Source organism: Orbicella faveolata, unplaced genomic scaffold, assembly GCF_042242905.1.
Source record: "Orbicella faveolata isolate gen_17 unplaced genomic scaffold, um_ofav_v1 contig_1, whole genome shotgun sequence".
In the NCBI taxonomy this organism is placed as follows: Eukaryota; Metazoa; Cnidaria; class Anthozoa; order Scleractinia; family Merulinidae; genus Orbicella; species Orbicella faveolata.
In genome coordinates this window covers 24731595-24744948 of record NW_028301536.1, presented here as the reverse complement: position 1 = coordinate 24744948, position 13354 = coordinate 24731595, and the positions used below count along the sequence as shown (strand labels likewise).

General features: G+C 39.5%; 1 protein-coding gene across 1 annotated transcript; it reads right to left on the bottom strand.

Annotated features, from left to right (window-relative positions):
• Window positions 1-37: 37 nt before the first annotated feature.
• Window positions 38-12271, bottom strand: LOC110066464 (uncharacterized). Its single transcript, XM_020773692.2, has 7 exons — window positions 11980-12271; window positions 8713-8831; window positions 6294-6363; window positions 3338-3451; window positions 2126-2314; window positions 1652-1762; window positions 38-1143 (listed from the first exon to the last, which is right to left on the bottom strand). Exons 1-7 carry the CDS (start codon window positions 12154-12156, stop codon window positions 961-963), a joined length of 963 nt encoding a protein of 320 aa, XP_020629351.2. The 5' UTR covers window positions 12157-12271; the 3' UTR covers window positions 38-960.
• Between the last annotated feature and the right edge of the window lie 1083 nt (window positions 12272-13354).

Below are 13354 nucleotides of genomic sequence, written 5' to 3'. Positions count from 1 at the left end.
GCACACTAGGATGCTTGGAAACGACACTGACAGACGCTGGGCAGGCGTTAATTTTACTGAAGCGAACTCAGCATTTACTGTCCTTTCTTTCATACTGTCGTCACGTTTACATATATACAACCTTTATTTATACACGATAAAAGACGTCAAAGCTAACAAGCTTGTGGGGTCGTGTACTAATAAGATACATAAAATGTATTCCAAGATACATAAAATGTATTACAAATGTATTCCACTCTAGAAAGCGAAATTTTGATGTCGTTTGAGTGTGGCCGAAAACCCTAAAAGCATAAAACCTGAGTTGGCAGACGTTAACGTGCACGTGCACGTTCAGTATGGACGTAGCGAAGATCATGACAGTTCCACCACCCTCGAAAACTCAGGAGCAGATAACAGAGACGACTCAAAGGCGAAGCTCACGATAACAATCGAATAAGCAGCACGAAAGACGAGTGCTAGCTTTCCTGTAGCAGGAAATTCCCCTATCAGAGGTCGTAGTCCTTCATAAAAAAAACTCAGGCCTTTGGCTAATACCTAGCGGGTTACTACTGTGGCTAACCTAAAGGCCCGGCCGAAGGCACGCAACCTTTCAACACAGCATATTACAACATTGTAATTAAAGGTTTGGTCACTCTGCAACAACGTGTTGATGATGTTGGATTAAGTTCGAAAAAAAAAATTGATCGACTTTTTTCGTGCGAGTTTTGGATGTTGAACGTTGCACTCGCTCGGATACTTTCGTGCAACACTGCTGCACTGTACAGTACATACCACTACTCAAAATCTTGCAATAGGGTTCAATAATGTCGCAATTTTGTAGAAAACAAGTTTCCAGCGTTAGTTCTTCAAAAGGCAACATAGCTCACGCTAGAAACTGCATAATGCTAAGAAAAATCTATAGCGTAGCTATTAACTGTATTCTAACTGTCTTGCATCCTGAAATCTGCTTCTTGCACGATTTTAAAAGTTGTACGTAGAATGCAATTTCATCCACACGTGCTGTCCGCCTGTAATAGGAGGGTATTTGGCTGACCCGTCCAAGCACTCAATCAAGGCATCTTGGTCTGCCCGAAGGAAGTAAGCAATTGAACGGCGAGGCTTCAGGTAAGTGATCTCTTTCTCGGATACCACAACTCGATGGCGCTAAAATATAACCAATAATTTTGTATTTATTACTTAGGGCGGAGAAGTAGGCAAATAATAATTCACCTCAAATTTGCACAACTTTGGTTCCTATTCTGTTCATCACTCGTTTTCAACTTTCTCTTAATTCCAAAACAAAGACAAGGTATTTTGGTGTGCTGATTACATGTAACAAAAGGAGTCCTCTTTTGAGAAAAAAAAGAAAAGGCAGCCGCTGATACATTTTCTATTTTTACGTAAAATTTCACCACCTAGCTGGGGTAGCCAGACAAAATATAATCCAAGCGTAATTCGAAGACGTTGATCCAATTTCTACTTTTATGTAAAATGCCCACCACCTGGCTAGTGAAGCCAGATAGTATAATTTCATCCCAACAAATTGCGGTTCCACCGATGTACTTCTCGTTTCAATAATGGAAATTAAATACCTTGAACGAAATAAAACTTGCACAAATTAATTCTGATACACCTTGATCATAACCAGGTGCAATAATAACTGTCATCTTACCGCAGAAATCAGCTTGTCTGAGGTCCACCTCTGCATTATGTCAGCGATATTCACGATAATGGAACCTTCTATGGGTGTTGCTGGCATGTACTCTCCCTCTGGTGACAAAACCTACAGCAAGTCGTATCAATTGCAGAAGAATTTTTGAGTCAAATATTAGAACACAAAAAAGATAACAGGCTGGGTCTTCATCCCTTGCCAACTGTCTGTGAATAAAACCCCTTGAATTGTTAATTTGTAGCTCTAAAACTTGTGGGCATGCCACGCAGGCTCATTTGATTTTCTTTAAGAAGAGAGTTAGGTCGTACATTTTTTCTAGTATTTTGACTCGAAGTATTTTCCTCGTCTAAGGGTACCTGTAAGATAGACATTTACTACCACGTATTTTGCAGGTTTGCCAGAGTTTGTTCATATTACTAGAGAGGTTCGAGTTTTTTCAGCGTGCTAAATCACAGCAACATTTGTTTAGCTCACCTCTAAGCCACCACATTGATCCTGAAACAGCAGTGTTAAAGCACCGTAGTCAGTGTGTTCTCCGCACCGTAGCTGGCCTGGTTTTACTTGTTTAGTGTCTTCTAGTTGAGGATAGTAATTGAATCGCATTTGAGTTCCACCTTTGCGAGTGCCAGTGTTTTGAAAAGCGTAATCAAAGGTGTGGGGATCCTAAAAAGAAACGACAAAGATCCACTGACAAGAGCAAGGTCGAAGACTGCTCTTAACGGCTATGCTTATGACACGGTTCATTGAAGAGGGACAAGTGAAAGATGCAAAGAAATACTGTTTAGGTACGGAATCATTATTAATGATGAGATAATTTCCATCAAGATGATAGTCACACGACATAAACACAAACTTCCACTGATTTTCGATTTGAAAGTTTTGTTGAAAATGTTTATGTACTGCACCTTTCAATAACATGCGGACTCAAATTCAAAGCTCAACCGACAAATGCGTTTTTCGCTACCGTCAATCAAATGTTTGGCGGCTCCCCCCAGCTTCCGACTACCGCCGAGCGCGCGGTAATCAAATCGTTGAGCACAGTTCAGACAACGAAACAGTGTTCGGCAGTGGTCGGAAGCTGGGAGGAGCCGCCGAACATTTGATTGACGGTAGCGAAAAACGCATTTGTCGGTTGAGCTTTGATTTTTAGAGTCTGCATGTTATTGAAAGACGCAATAAGGAGGCGATTATCATTACGCCATTGAAGAAACACGGGATTACGATATTACAGATTAGAAGAGGAGTGGGGAGGACAACAAAGTCTCCACTGACGAATCGGTGACCCTGAGTTCTAGGTGATTACAAGTTTACCAAAATATACCTTAAAATGTTTCACATTTTTTGCTCTTTGGGGAAAAGAGACAAAATGAACTAAGCATATATAACATTTTTGAATAAGACACAACTCTCTGCATCTCAGAAGGATATAGCAGCAACAACGGCCACTCTAGTGTAAAGTTAACGTCCTGCTATACGTGCATGTGTGAACAAGAGCCTTACATGTAGCTGCTATGGACGGGTTATTATCATCGGGTGTACCTCGTATTATGGTACAGTATTATGTTAGGAGAGAAGACAGCGGCATATCAATAGTCATTCCCCCAGAAAAAAAAAGACGAATTACTACTGTGTGTTAGCTAAAATAACTTACGTCTAACTGTTTAATGTGTCATAGTTTTCGCTCACCAGATTCAGTCCTATGGCGATAGCATAGAGCACCCTTAAACTCAGTCGATGCGCTTCTCTCTGAAAATTCATCAACAAATCCTTGAACTGTGGAACTTCTGCTGTTGGCCACAACTGAAAAACATAGAACAGGGAACATAAATGAGTTCCAAGTCTCTTTCAAGTGTTTTTCAAGTGCTGAACGCTTAGCTCGACACAACAGCTGATGGAGAACACATTCTCACACAGACGATGTATTCAGTGAAGGGCCGTTTTCGTCAATCATTTCGAAAAGGGTGTAAGGGATGGAGTTATGTTCCTGGAGGATGCCAATTGATTGTCATTTTTAAACTTCAAGTCACTTTTCAAACCTTTAATGTTTGCGGTACTTTCCGCTAGTTATACAAACTTTGATTGTTCAGGTGCTACCTCTCGTTATCAAGCGATGTTACAATAGATGTTACAATACATCGACACTTAAATAAAGTGATTATTATTATTTATTAAATCCATTTTGAAATCACTGGTTATCCTTGCAATCTGATTGGCTCTCAATGGTGCGATTTATTCACAAATCGCACTATTTTTTGCTCTAAATCGCATCTTTTTCTCAGCCATTGAGAATGGGACAGTAAAACAAAACAACAAATCAGATTTCAATATTAGTTTAAAGTAAACAATAAAATTTTAGGAAAATGAAAGGCAAAAAGCCATTGTGTGGAGAATTTAGCAACTAGTATTGCCAAAACTTTGTTGTTATTGTGTTTTTTTTTCCAAAAAACTTGACGAATGTAATTAATTACAGTTTCTAAATGACGATTATCAGCTCCTTCAGGCTGAACACCTACTTTAATGGAAGTTTCCAACTTTCAGTGTCCATTTTGACGAATATTTTGGCGATTTTTCTTCAACATCTGTTCAAAATCCGTGTCATACCGAGTCCAGCAAAACATAACCAAACGAAAACCACACAACAACAAATTCTGGGCCATCTCAAGAAGGTAGATGTTTCCAGGTTTCTGATAGTTTCAAACGAAGCAACAAAAAAGCTCAACTCTGTCGCTGTGAATAAACATAGTCAAAATACGCCCCGCTCCACAAAACAGTGAATGAATGAACGTCTTACGAAGCTGGTGTTAGTCCCGCCATCTTGGAAATATCTTGAAACAAATGGCGCCGCAAGAACTTGACAAGGTCCTGAGTATTGAGTCCTTCGCCGAGGTCACAAAAAGAAACGGAGGTGATAACGAGCTAGACTCCCTTAAAATCATGCCATTAAACGGTATGAAAGAAAAACAACGTACCATCCACTGGGCATCGTGCACTCGAGGGAGTTTCACAACTCAAAAGAAATCCATCGCAGAATTAAGCAGGATGCACCTTCCAATTCCTTCTCCAAAGACAATGAAAAGTCTCAGCCTCAACCACAGAAGAAAGAAAGACCTTCCATCATTGATTCAGGCGACGAGAATTGAACTTTTATACCTGAAGCAGACTATTTTCGTTCTGACTTCAAAACCGCTTGTTTCTTTGTCATGCTCGGATGAGTTTTCGTCACATGACATCGTTTTGCATACTAAATGAGACGTAAAGGCGTTTCCGGTTCCGCTTTTTTTTTTTTTTTTTTAACAAACCGGCTACTGGAACAATACACCAAAAGTCTAAAAATTAAGGCGATAAAACCGTGCGATTTCAAAATGGATCTAATAAAGTGGCAATCGAACTTCGTGTCGTGCAATTTTGGTCTGAAATCATACTTGTGATTTCAAATCGCACTCGCGCTGCGCGCTTGTTCGATTTTGAAATCACGCGTATGATTTCAGACCAAATTGCACTCCACTCAGTTCAATTACCATTATTAATAGCAACAATACAAACTGTTATAAAACCCTTAATGTTCACTCTAAATACATTTAATTAAAAACAGTTCAGTGAGACTCCTCTTTATCGAAGTGCCAAGTTTTAATAAATAATATATAGAGGGGGCTCAAACCATTTCAAACTTTTGAAAATTTAAGGTGGCTCCGAACCCCCTCGCCCATCCCCCTCCTTCAGAATCTTTTCAAACTTTGCGAAGCATTTTATCCCAACATGCTTACCACAATTTGTCAAAGCAGTTTTTGTGTCAATTGAAACAATCAGACTAGTCAATTTTGTTTTTTGGCTTTCTAGGTCACTATGTCTGTATGTTGACTACTCCCTAAAAATATCTCAGGCTTGTATTCTAACTCTTAATTCCAATCATAAAGTCTCCCTTACATTATTACTGTCACAATATATTTTATTGCAATCCTTTCATGATCACAAGGTACTTCTTTTTTCGTCATGTGTTTGAATTTCTATAATTTGAAGACCAGTTATTACATGTTGTTTTAATTTCTTACATGCACTCTCCCCTGCAAAGTCCCTTTATCTGATATCTCAAGTTCCCCTCCTGAAAACATGATATTTAAAGCCTGCAGACTTACACTTTACGTCCACTTTACGTCTTTAACTGTAGGAAAACCCTACTGCATGATTAATTTGTTGGAACCCATTTGTTACACCTGGATCTGGTGAGAGGCACTTTCAAATTATGTCAAGCAGTACTTCTTGTCCAATAACACAACATTGGGCTCAACAAGCCTGTACTTTAAAAACTGAAAATTATCCTGGGCACCATTTGGCCACAGAACGTCCCACCTCCGACCTCCCACTGAAGCCCCAGTCATTAAGAACAGTTTCCAAGACAGTCCTTAAACAGATCTCCATTGTGCAGTTCCAGAAAAATATCCATTAATCCCCCCCAGAGGAGATTCGAATTTCCTGAGAGGGGGGGGGGCATTCTATAAGATCAAAACATTTAGAGAAATGTATCAAGCTTAATTGGAATTTCAAGAGGGGTGGGGGATCTTGGAAAAAAATCCCTTCCATGGGAGAGGTATGGATATTTTCTGGAACTACACCTCATGGCAAGTTTACAACATGCGCAACTTACATAGTCATCTTCAAAGAAGTCTCTTGAGTCATAACTTTCCTTCAGATCGCCTGCTCTCTCTGGATTTGGACTATGATCAGAAAACACATTTTGTGTACATATGTAATTGTCATAACCCATCACAGACTTTACCATGATGGCTTGATGCTCTTGACATGTTTCATTTCTTATAACATCAATACAGCAAGGCAAGAACCAACAACCAACTCAACCCACATATGGCAGCAAGTTGGAATTGAACCCAGGCCAAATTGGTGGAAGGCAGGTGCTCTCAGCACAGCTTCATACCTGCTCCCTGGCTAGTGCATCCAAGTATTTTGAGGAAATTCTTCGTCCCATAAGTACAATATAGGTGAAGGGGGACTGTATCATTTTCTATGAAAGGTATATGATATACTTGTACCCCTTCTATCCCAAATTGTACATAACAGGATGAGGGTTTGGATCAGGCTGGAGTACAGTGGAACCCTGTTGATCCAGTCATCAACAGGCCATAATAAATAAGAAAATGACTGAATAAGCTTTGCTTTGGCCAGAATAAAGTGGCTGTACATAATATTGAGGTGGCTGTATTAGCGTGGCCATAAGACAGGATTCCATTGTACTAATCTCCCAGTAACAAACTTTGCTTGGATCTCTTGCCCTGGCCCCTCCATGTTAGGGACCGTTCATTTTTTATCAGGTAGGGGGGGCTGGTGGGATTTGGGGGGGGGGGGCCATGCGAAAAAAAATGGCTTTCGAGGGGGGGCCATCCCAAAAAAATAAGGGGAAAAGGGGGGGTCACGTGAAATATTTTAGTAAAACTTTAAAATGGCATAATGTTTGAATATCAAAAAAATTGCTATAGAATAAACATAGAAGGCAGGATACAAATTTATTACAAACTTTCCTTCTGCTTTAAAAAAACGTTTGGCGACAAAAAGCATTTGTAGCTACTGAAAAGAAGTATTTAACACTGTTATTTTCGAATGCAACTTTCACTGGCACTCATCTTCATCTTCGCTGTCGTCGAGTTCTTCGTCGCCGCTTGTGCTGCTATGGGAGTCTCTTTCACCGATGCTGCAAGAAGCAGCAATGCTTTCCGTCAGAGTGTACTCTTCAGGGTACATGAAGGTGTAAACATAATCTCTGACTTCCTGCTCAAGGTTGGTGGTGATTCTGCTTCTTGCAGCATTGGTGAAATAATTCCCTTCCAAGAGCAGTGCGATGTATGGCCCATCTCTTCTAAATAACGACGTGGCAACATCCTCAACTTTAATACACTCTTCCGGGACGGCCGTTCTAGGAGGGTACACAAGGCATTGTGGAAGATCATTTCCTAGCGGGTTTCCAACACAGATTCCATAAACTCGTTGGACGTTGTTTTCAGTCCGCTTCCTCTTTCTTTCATTTGACTTTCTGCGGTTTTCTTTTTTCCTTCTCCTTTTGTTGATGTGCTGTTTGAGTATGCCCTTGAATATGCTCTTATAATTGCTCTTATTTTCTAGTGCTTCCATGTCCTGCGTGACCTTCGTCAACTTAGCTTCTATACATTTGATCTGTTTTACATTAAAACTGTGGGCATTCATCAATTCAGATGAGGGAGATGCCAATGAGAGGCCAAATGCCACACGCTCAGGGCGAGCCATAACTAGGAGATCCGAAATTGACTTCTCTTTCTTTTGATTTGTTTTTCAAACAACAGCTCTCTGTAGTATAGGGATTGTAAATATTGTCTTCACAGTGAGCACAAAACATGAAGTAGGGGGATAATAGAGAAATATTAAAAAAGTTGAAATCTAAATACCGTTTGTTCAATTTTTTTTTTTTTGGGGGGGGGGGGGTCATCCCAAAAAATGACCGCTATAAGGGGGGGCCACGTGAAAAAATTGGTAAGCTGAGGGGGGGCATGCGATTTTTAAATGTGCTTCCCAAATCCCACCAGCCCCCCCCTCCCTCATAAAAAATGAACGGTCCCTTACTCATCATAATTTATTTTGGTTGTTTACCTCACCACTCACTAGTAGGTGTTAATTAATAAAAAATACTTCAGTTATCACCAAAGCAAGAAAGGTAATAGCTACTCAGTCCGACTAGCTGATGGTCTGTTGAAAAGATTGCCACTTTAAAAGCAAATGTGATGATATAACTTGTTTTTTTTCTCTCAAATAGAATGGGTGTTTTAATCAGTTTCTTCAGTATACATGTAGAACACTTCCTGAGCAATTGACTATGTACATTTTCACACAGAGCAAGACATAATTATTGAAAACTTCATATTAAACTTAGTTTTCTCAGTAGTCATTGCAAGATATTGATCCATTGAATCAACAGGATAAAATAAACACAGTCTGTATATTACAACACAGTCTGTATGTTACATGTACAGTACAGACTTCAAACTCATTTAGATGCAATTGTATATGCATATAGTATTCACCTTTCTCTTTCTATTGCATCCCATCCATTAGGATTTTCCCCTGCAGTCTTGGAATATTTATCTTTTACATCATAGCTCAACTGAAAGAATTGGTCTGCTGCATAGAATGCAGAATCAATCTGAAAGATGCAATATGATAATAATTGTTGCATAGATCTGCTGTAAAATTATTTTGTCAATAAATTTGGAAGCCACTAGTCATAATATATACTATGATTATCAGTTGAGTAATGCACGTCGGAAGTTTAGTATCCAGGTTTTAACATTTAAATCATGTTGTTGTCAGGGGCAACTAGCTCCGTTTCTAGGAGCAACTTTTTGGTCTTTCACATCCTTAGCAGCAAAGCACGCAAAATTGTAGACAACAACATTGTTACCATAGGAAATGAAGAAAGTTCCCTGAGTCAACACCATAATTTTAAGGCCAAGGCTTCCTCAGCAAAACTCAATCACACCTTACTTTACTGATAATTGTAGTATCTCATTTGTGTGACTAGCAATTGCTGTATTCACACCCACAAAAGTGAAATATCAATCATCTATCAAATCCCAGATTCTTGACTTAATTTACTCAATGGTTACGATTATTATTTTTGATGGCCTGACAGTATAGTGAAAAACACCAATTAATAGAGGCATAAGCTCAATTAACGTAAGAATGGAAGAAAACAATAAAATTAAAAGTCGTCAGTCTGCAAAGACTACAAATTTGAAATTTGCAAAGCAAGAACACTCACAGCTCTCCTGATCTGCTTTGTTTAGTCTTTTAGGTTTCGCCACTGTCATGAAACTTACATGCATTTAATTTTCCAAAGCTGATTTCAGTGGTCTATGAACCTACGTCAGCTTTTGTTTTCATAACCTGATCGTATGACCAAGGGATGGAATCAGACAGAATCATGTTTGAAGACACAATTCATCCCTCATGATTCAACTGACAAAAAGAGCATTTTTTTTTTATAAAGGGGCAGATATTTATAACAATTGTATAAATCTAGTTCCGTTCTTTTTATCTCTCTTATATGTATAATAATATTTTTAGATTTTTATATAACGTAAAGCCTCGAATTAGCGCCCCCTCAAATAAGCACCCCCTTCAAATAAGTGCCCCTCCTATCAGTTAAAATTTAAAATAAGCGCCCTCCACGATTAAGCGCCCCTCTTCTCCCCCTATTTTGTGGACGAGTAATTAGACAACAAAGGATGTATAGTTTTTGTTGTGTTTAATCACTCTCGTCCAGCCTTTTTTATATGGTCATTAGTAATTTACATCTTTACAATACAGGAAACATGTTTCTAACTTCTTCTAAGGTGTATCCTACAGTTTCTTGTTCCAGTTTGGGAACACATTAAGTTTATAAATATACATGTTACAAGTACTGTTACAGTGCCACGATTTAAACTTTAAGATCAGCTTTCTATGCCGATAAACAGCTTATATTGTTGTTTATGTGTAGATGATGTATTAAAAAAATGATCATGTCTGGCCACGATTTGGGAAAAATTAAATAAGCACCCCCCTCGCATAAGCACCCCTCCTAAATTTGAAATATGGGCCCCAGGCAATAATTCAAGGATTTACAGTAGCTTTTTAGGTTTTTCGCATATTTTAAATTTTAATTTTATTTATTTATTTTACGCAGGACCCATGTTGATAGCAGTTTTATAACTGAAATGGTCATCGTGCATAATATGATCATTTATTTACCTATTTATCTAGCTACCTACCTACCTACCTACCTACCTATCTATCTAATCTTATCTATCTAATCTAATCTAATCTAATCTATCTATCTATCTATCTATCTATCTATCTATCTATCTATCTATCTATCTATCTATCTATTTAACTGCACAAGGAAAGATGTAGTTACACCATATAATAGTCAACCAGGCCAGTAAACTGTGAATATTGCTTTGTACTGACAGTAGAACCGGGGTCTACACAGTGCAGTGGAATTAATGCACTGATCAATACGAAGCTACAACATCCCTCCCCCCCCCCCCCCCCCCCACCCCCAGGCAACCCACAATTATTTGACTGTCGGTAGTGCCTGGGAAATTGGGAATTTGACACAAAAGGCCTTCCTGGGGGTGGGGAATTTGACTATTCCCTGGGTGGGGTGGTGAATTGAACCGGAAGTGTCAAGTCTTTCCAGTGGAATACAAGAGGTTGTTACAGGTATGGCGAAGTTTAAAGGAAAAGAAGTCTCTTTCATTAGTGAATGGCTGACAAGATGAAAACTAGAGTGTACTGCAGTGAAACCTGTATTTAGCGGACACCCTTGGGACCCTCACCAGTGTCCGCTTAATAATGGGTGCTCATTCAAAACAGGTTCTAATATGTCGCACAATAATAGTTAATCATTAACTGTTTTGTAACACATTGTAACACAGTCCAAGATCAATCACTGCCCATAGGAAATTGTCCAGTGAGTCAATGCATCAATCTGGAATAATCACTTAAAATGACATCGCTGAACAATGTTAAAGGAGTCTCAGCTAGAAGTAAAATACCCTTGAAGTGTCCGCTTATTGCAGGTTTGTGCACCAAAATATTAGTGTCCGTGTCTGCTTAACAGAGGTGTCCATGGAATGCAGATTTATTTTACAGAAAATGTGGAAAAAAAATTTTCAGACTTCAGCTGGAGTCCACTTAGTAGACTGGGTGTCCGCCTAATATGGGGTCCCCTTAAATTATACAGGTTTCACTGTATTTGAGTTGTGTGATTTTTAGGTTATAAATCAAATCAATTGCTGGTCGCTGTGTAGAAAGTCACAGTCGCTGATCTTGCTTTTTCATAAAATAGCTGCTGTCTGCAGAGCATGAACCGCACGAATGGCTGAGCATATTTTGAATTGGGAGGGGGGGGGCACTTACAAGCGTGCGCCAGAGGCGCTAACTTGTATAGGGCCTGGAGATATTTGTAAAATTGTTATTTTATGTATTTTTGCTTGAAATTGGGGGGGCTAAAGCCAAAAGGCACTAATGGTAGGGCATTTGAACGCAGTTTTGGCCCAGGAGGCGCAGGAATTTGAACGAGCCAATCTTCAAAAGTTCAAATGCCCGGGTGGTTGCCCGGGGTGGGGGGGGGGTGATGTTGAAGCTTCGAGGTTATTCATCGGCCAATAATCGACGGCACCTACTCGACACGTACATCGGACATTTTGAAAAGTTTTTCAACGTATTAAACAGACCTTTTCTCGAGTACATTCGTTTAGAACGTTCAAACAAATGTTGGACAACAGGAAAAAACAAAGCCTCACCGTTTTCACGGTCATTCCATGGTTGGTTATGTATACAAAACCAACAGTACTAAAAGCATCAAACATCTGCTTCGCAAGCTCTTTCACGTTTGGTTCATTTTCCCCTGGTGTTTGTTCGTGGTCGAGGTTTAACGCACCGAAATCCACGATCGGTATTCTGTTTAACGTGGAACTCATCTCGAAGTAAGACTGAACATGAAAGCGAGAAGAACCTCGATAAACCTTCTGAGCCTTCGTTGTGCACGGAAGCACGGAAGCGCTTCATTCTCTTTTCACTGTCAAATTTCTCGCACGCTCATTGGCTAATTCCTATCGTCGATGTGACGCCAGTACGCGCGGATCTCGTAAGCGTGACAGCTCGCATCTAAACAGTCCTTTGCAGAGAAAATCGCCTATGTTTTCGGGATTTTTTTTAGGATGACTTATTGATTCCCGAGCTTAACTCAGAAAGATTTCAGCTGGGGCAACCCTAACACGAAGAATCGAATCCGGAATACGAAATCCGAAACGGATTATTGATATTAAAGGAACTCAGTCACGGTATTTTGAGTTATTTTGGCAACATACAAAATTACCTATAAATGGTAGGAAACCTGAAAATAACAGTTTAATAAGACAGAAAAACACCAAAGACATAATGATAAACCATAAAGGAACAAGGATGGCTAAGGATGGAGAAGATTCACACGGATTACAAATGACGAATTTGAAAAATTGAGACTAAACTTTTCAATATGGGCAAACCGTGACTGAGCTCCTTTAAGAATGACGACAGAAATAAGTCACTTCAGCAATGTTCAATAAATAATTGGGGGGAAAAATGATGGGTTTTTTGTTGTTGTTGTTGTTGTTTTGTTTGTTTGTTTTTTGCTTTTTGCTTTCAGCTTCAACTACAAACTGTACGCGGTAATTGTGCAAAAGACACAAGGGGTTCGCCCAGTTGTTCAAGAGGTGGATCCGCTGTCATAGGGTAAATCACTATTCAATCAGGGTTAGTAATTTTTCGGGTGGATAGAGCTACCCATCCTTTGTTGAACCTGGCCTCGGAAGGAACACGGTTCTTGTCTAGATTGCACTGCTTTGAGAAGACTGGCGAGTAGCATTATAGCAAAAAGCCTATTCTCAAAGCATTGACATCAAAGCGATGTTTGCGTGCAATGAGTTCATGGCAATCTTTAAGCATCTTTAGCATCATGTGGTCCGATCTGTTCGCAAACGAGGAGAAGACGAATGTAACTGTTCAACCGTTTCTAGAAATCAGTTTCATATGATGGGGGATAAAACTATCGGGTGGTGATTTGCAACACTGTCCAGTGTGAAAATAGTGTTGTTCTGGAATTAATCTTGAAGGTTGGGAAAAACCAACTTATTTAGA

What these genes read in the sequence shown, in the direction of transcription:
- LOC110066464 (XM_020773692.2), bottom strand. Translation starts at nt 12,156, where the DNA reads ATGAGTTCCACGTTAAACAGAATACCGATCGTGGATTTCGGTGCGTTA. An exon ending in ATGGAATGACCGTGAAAACG is followed by an intron (nt 8,832 to 11,979) that starts GTGAGGCTTTGT and finishes TGCATCTTTCAG; the next exon opens with ATTGATTCTGCATTCTATGC. An exon ending in ATCAATGTGGTGGCTTAGAG is followed by an intron (nt 1,763 to 2,125) that starts GTGAGCTAAACA and finishes GACTTGCTGTAG; the next exon opens with GTTTTGTCACCAGAGGGAGA.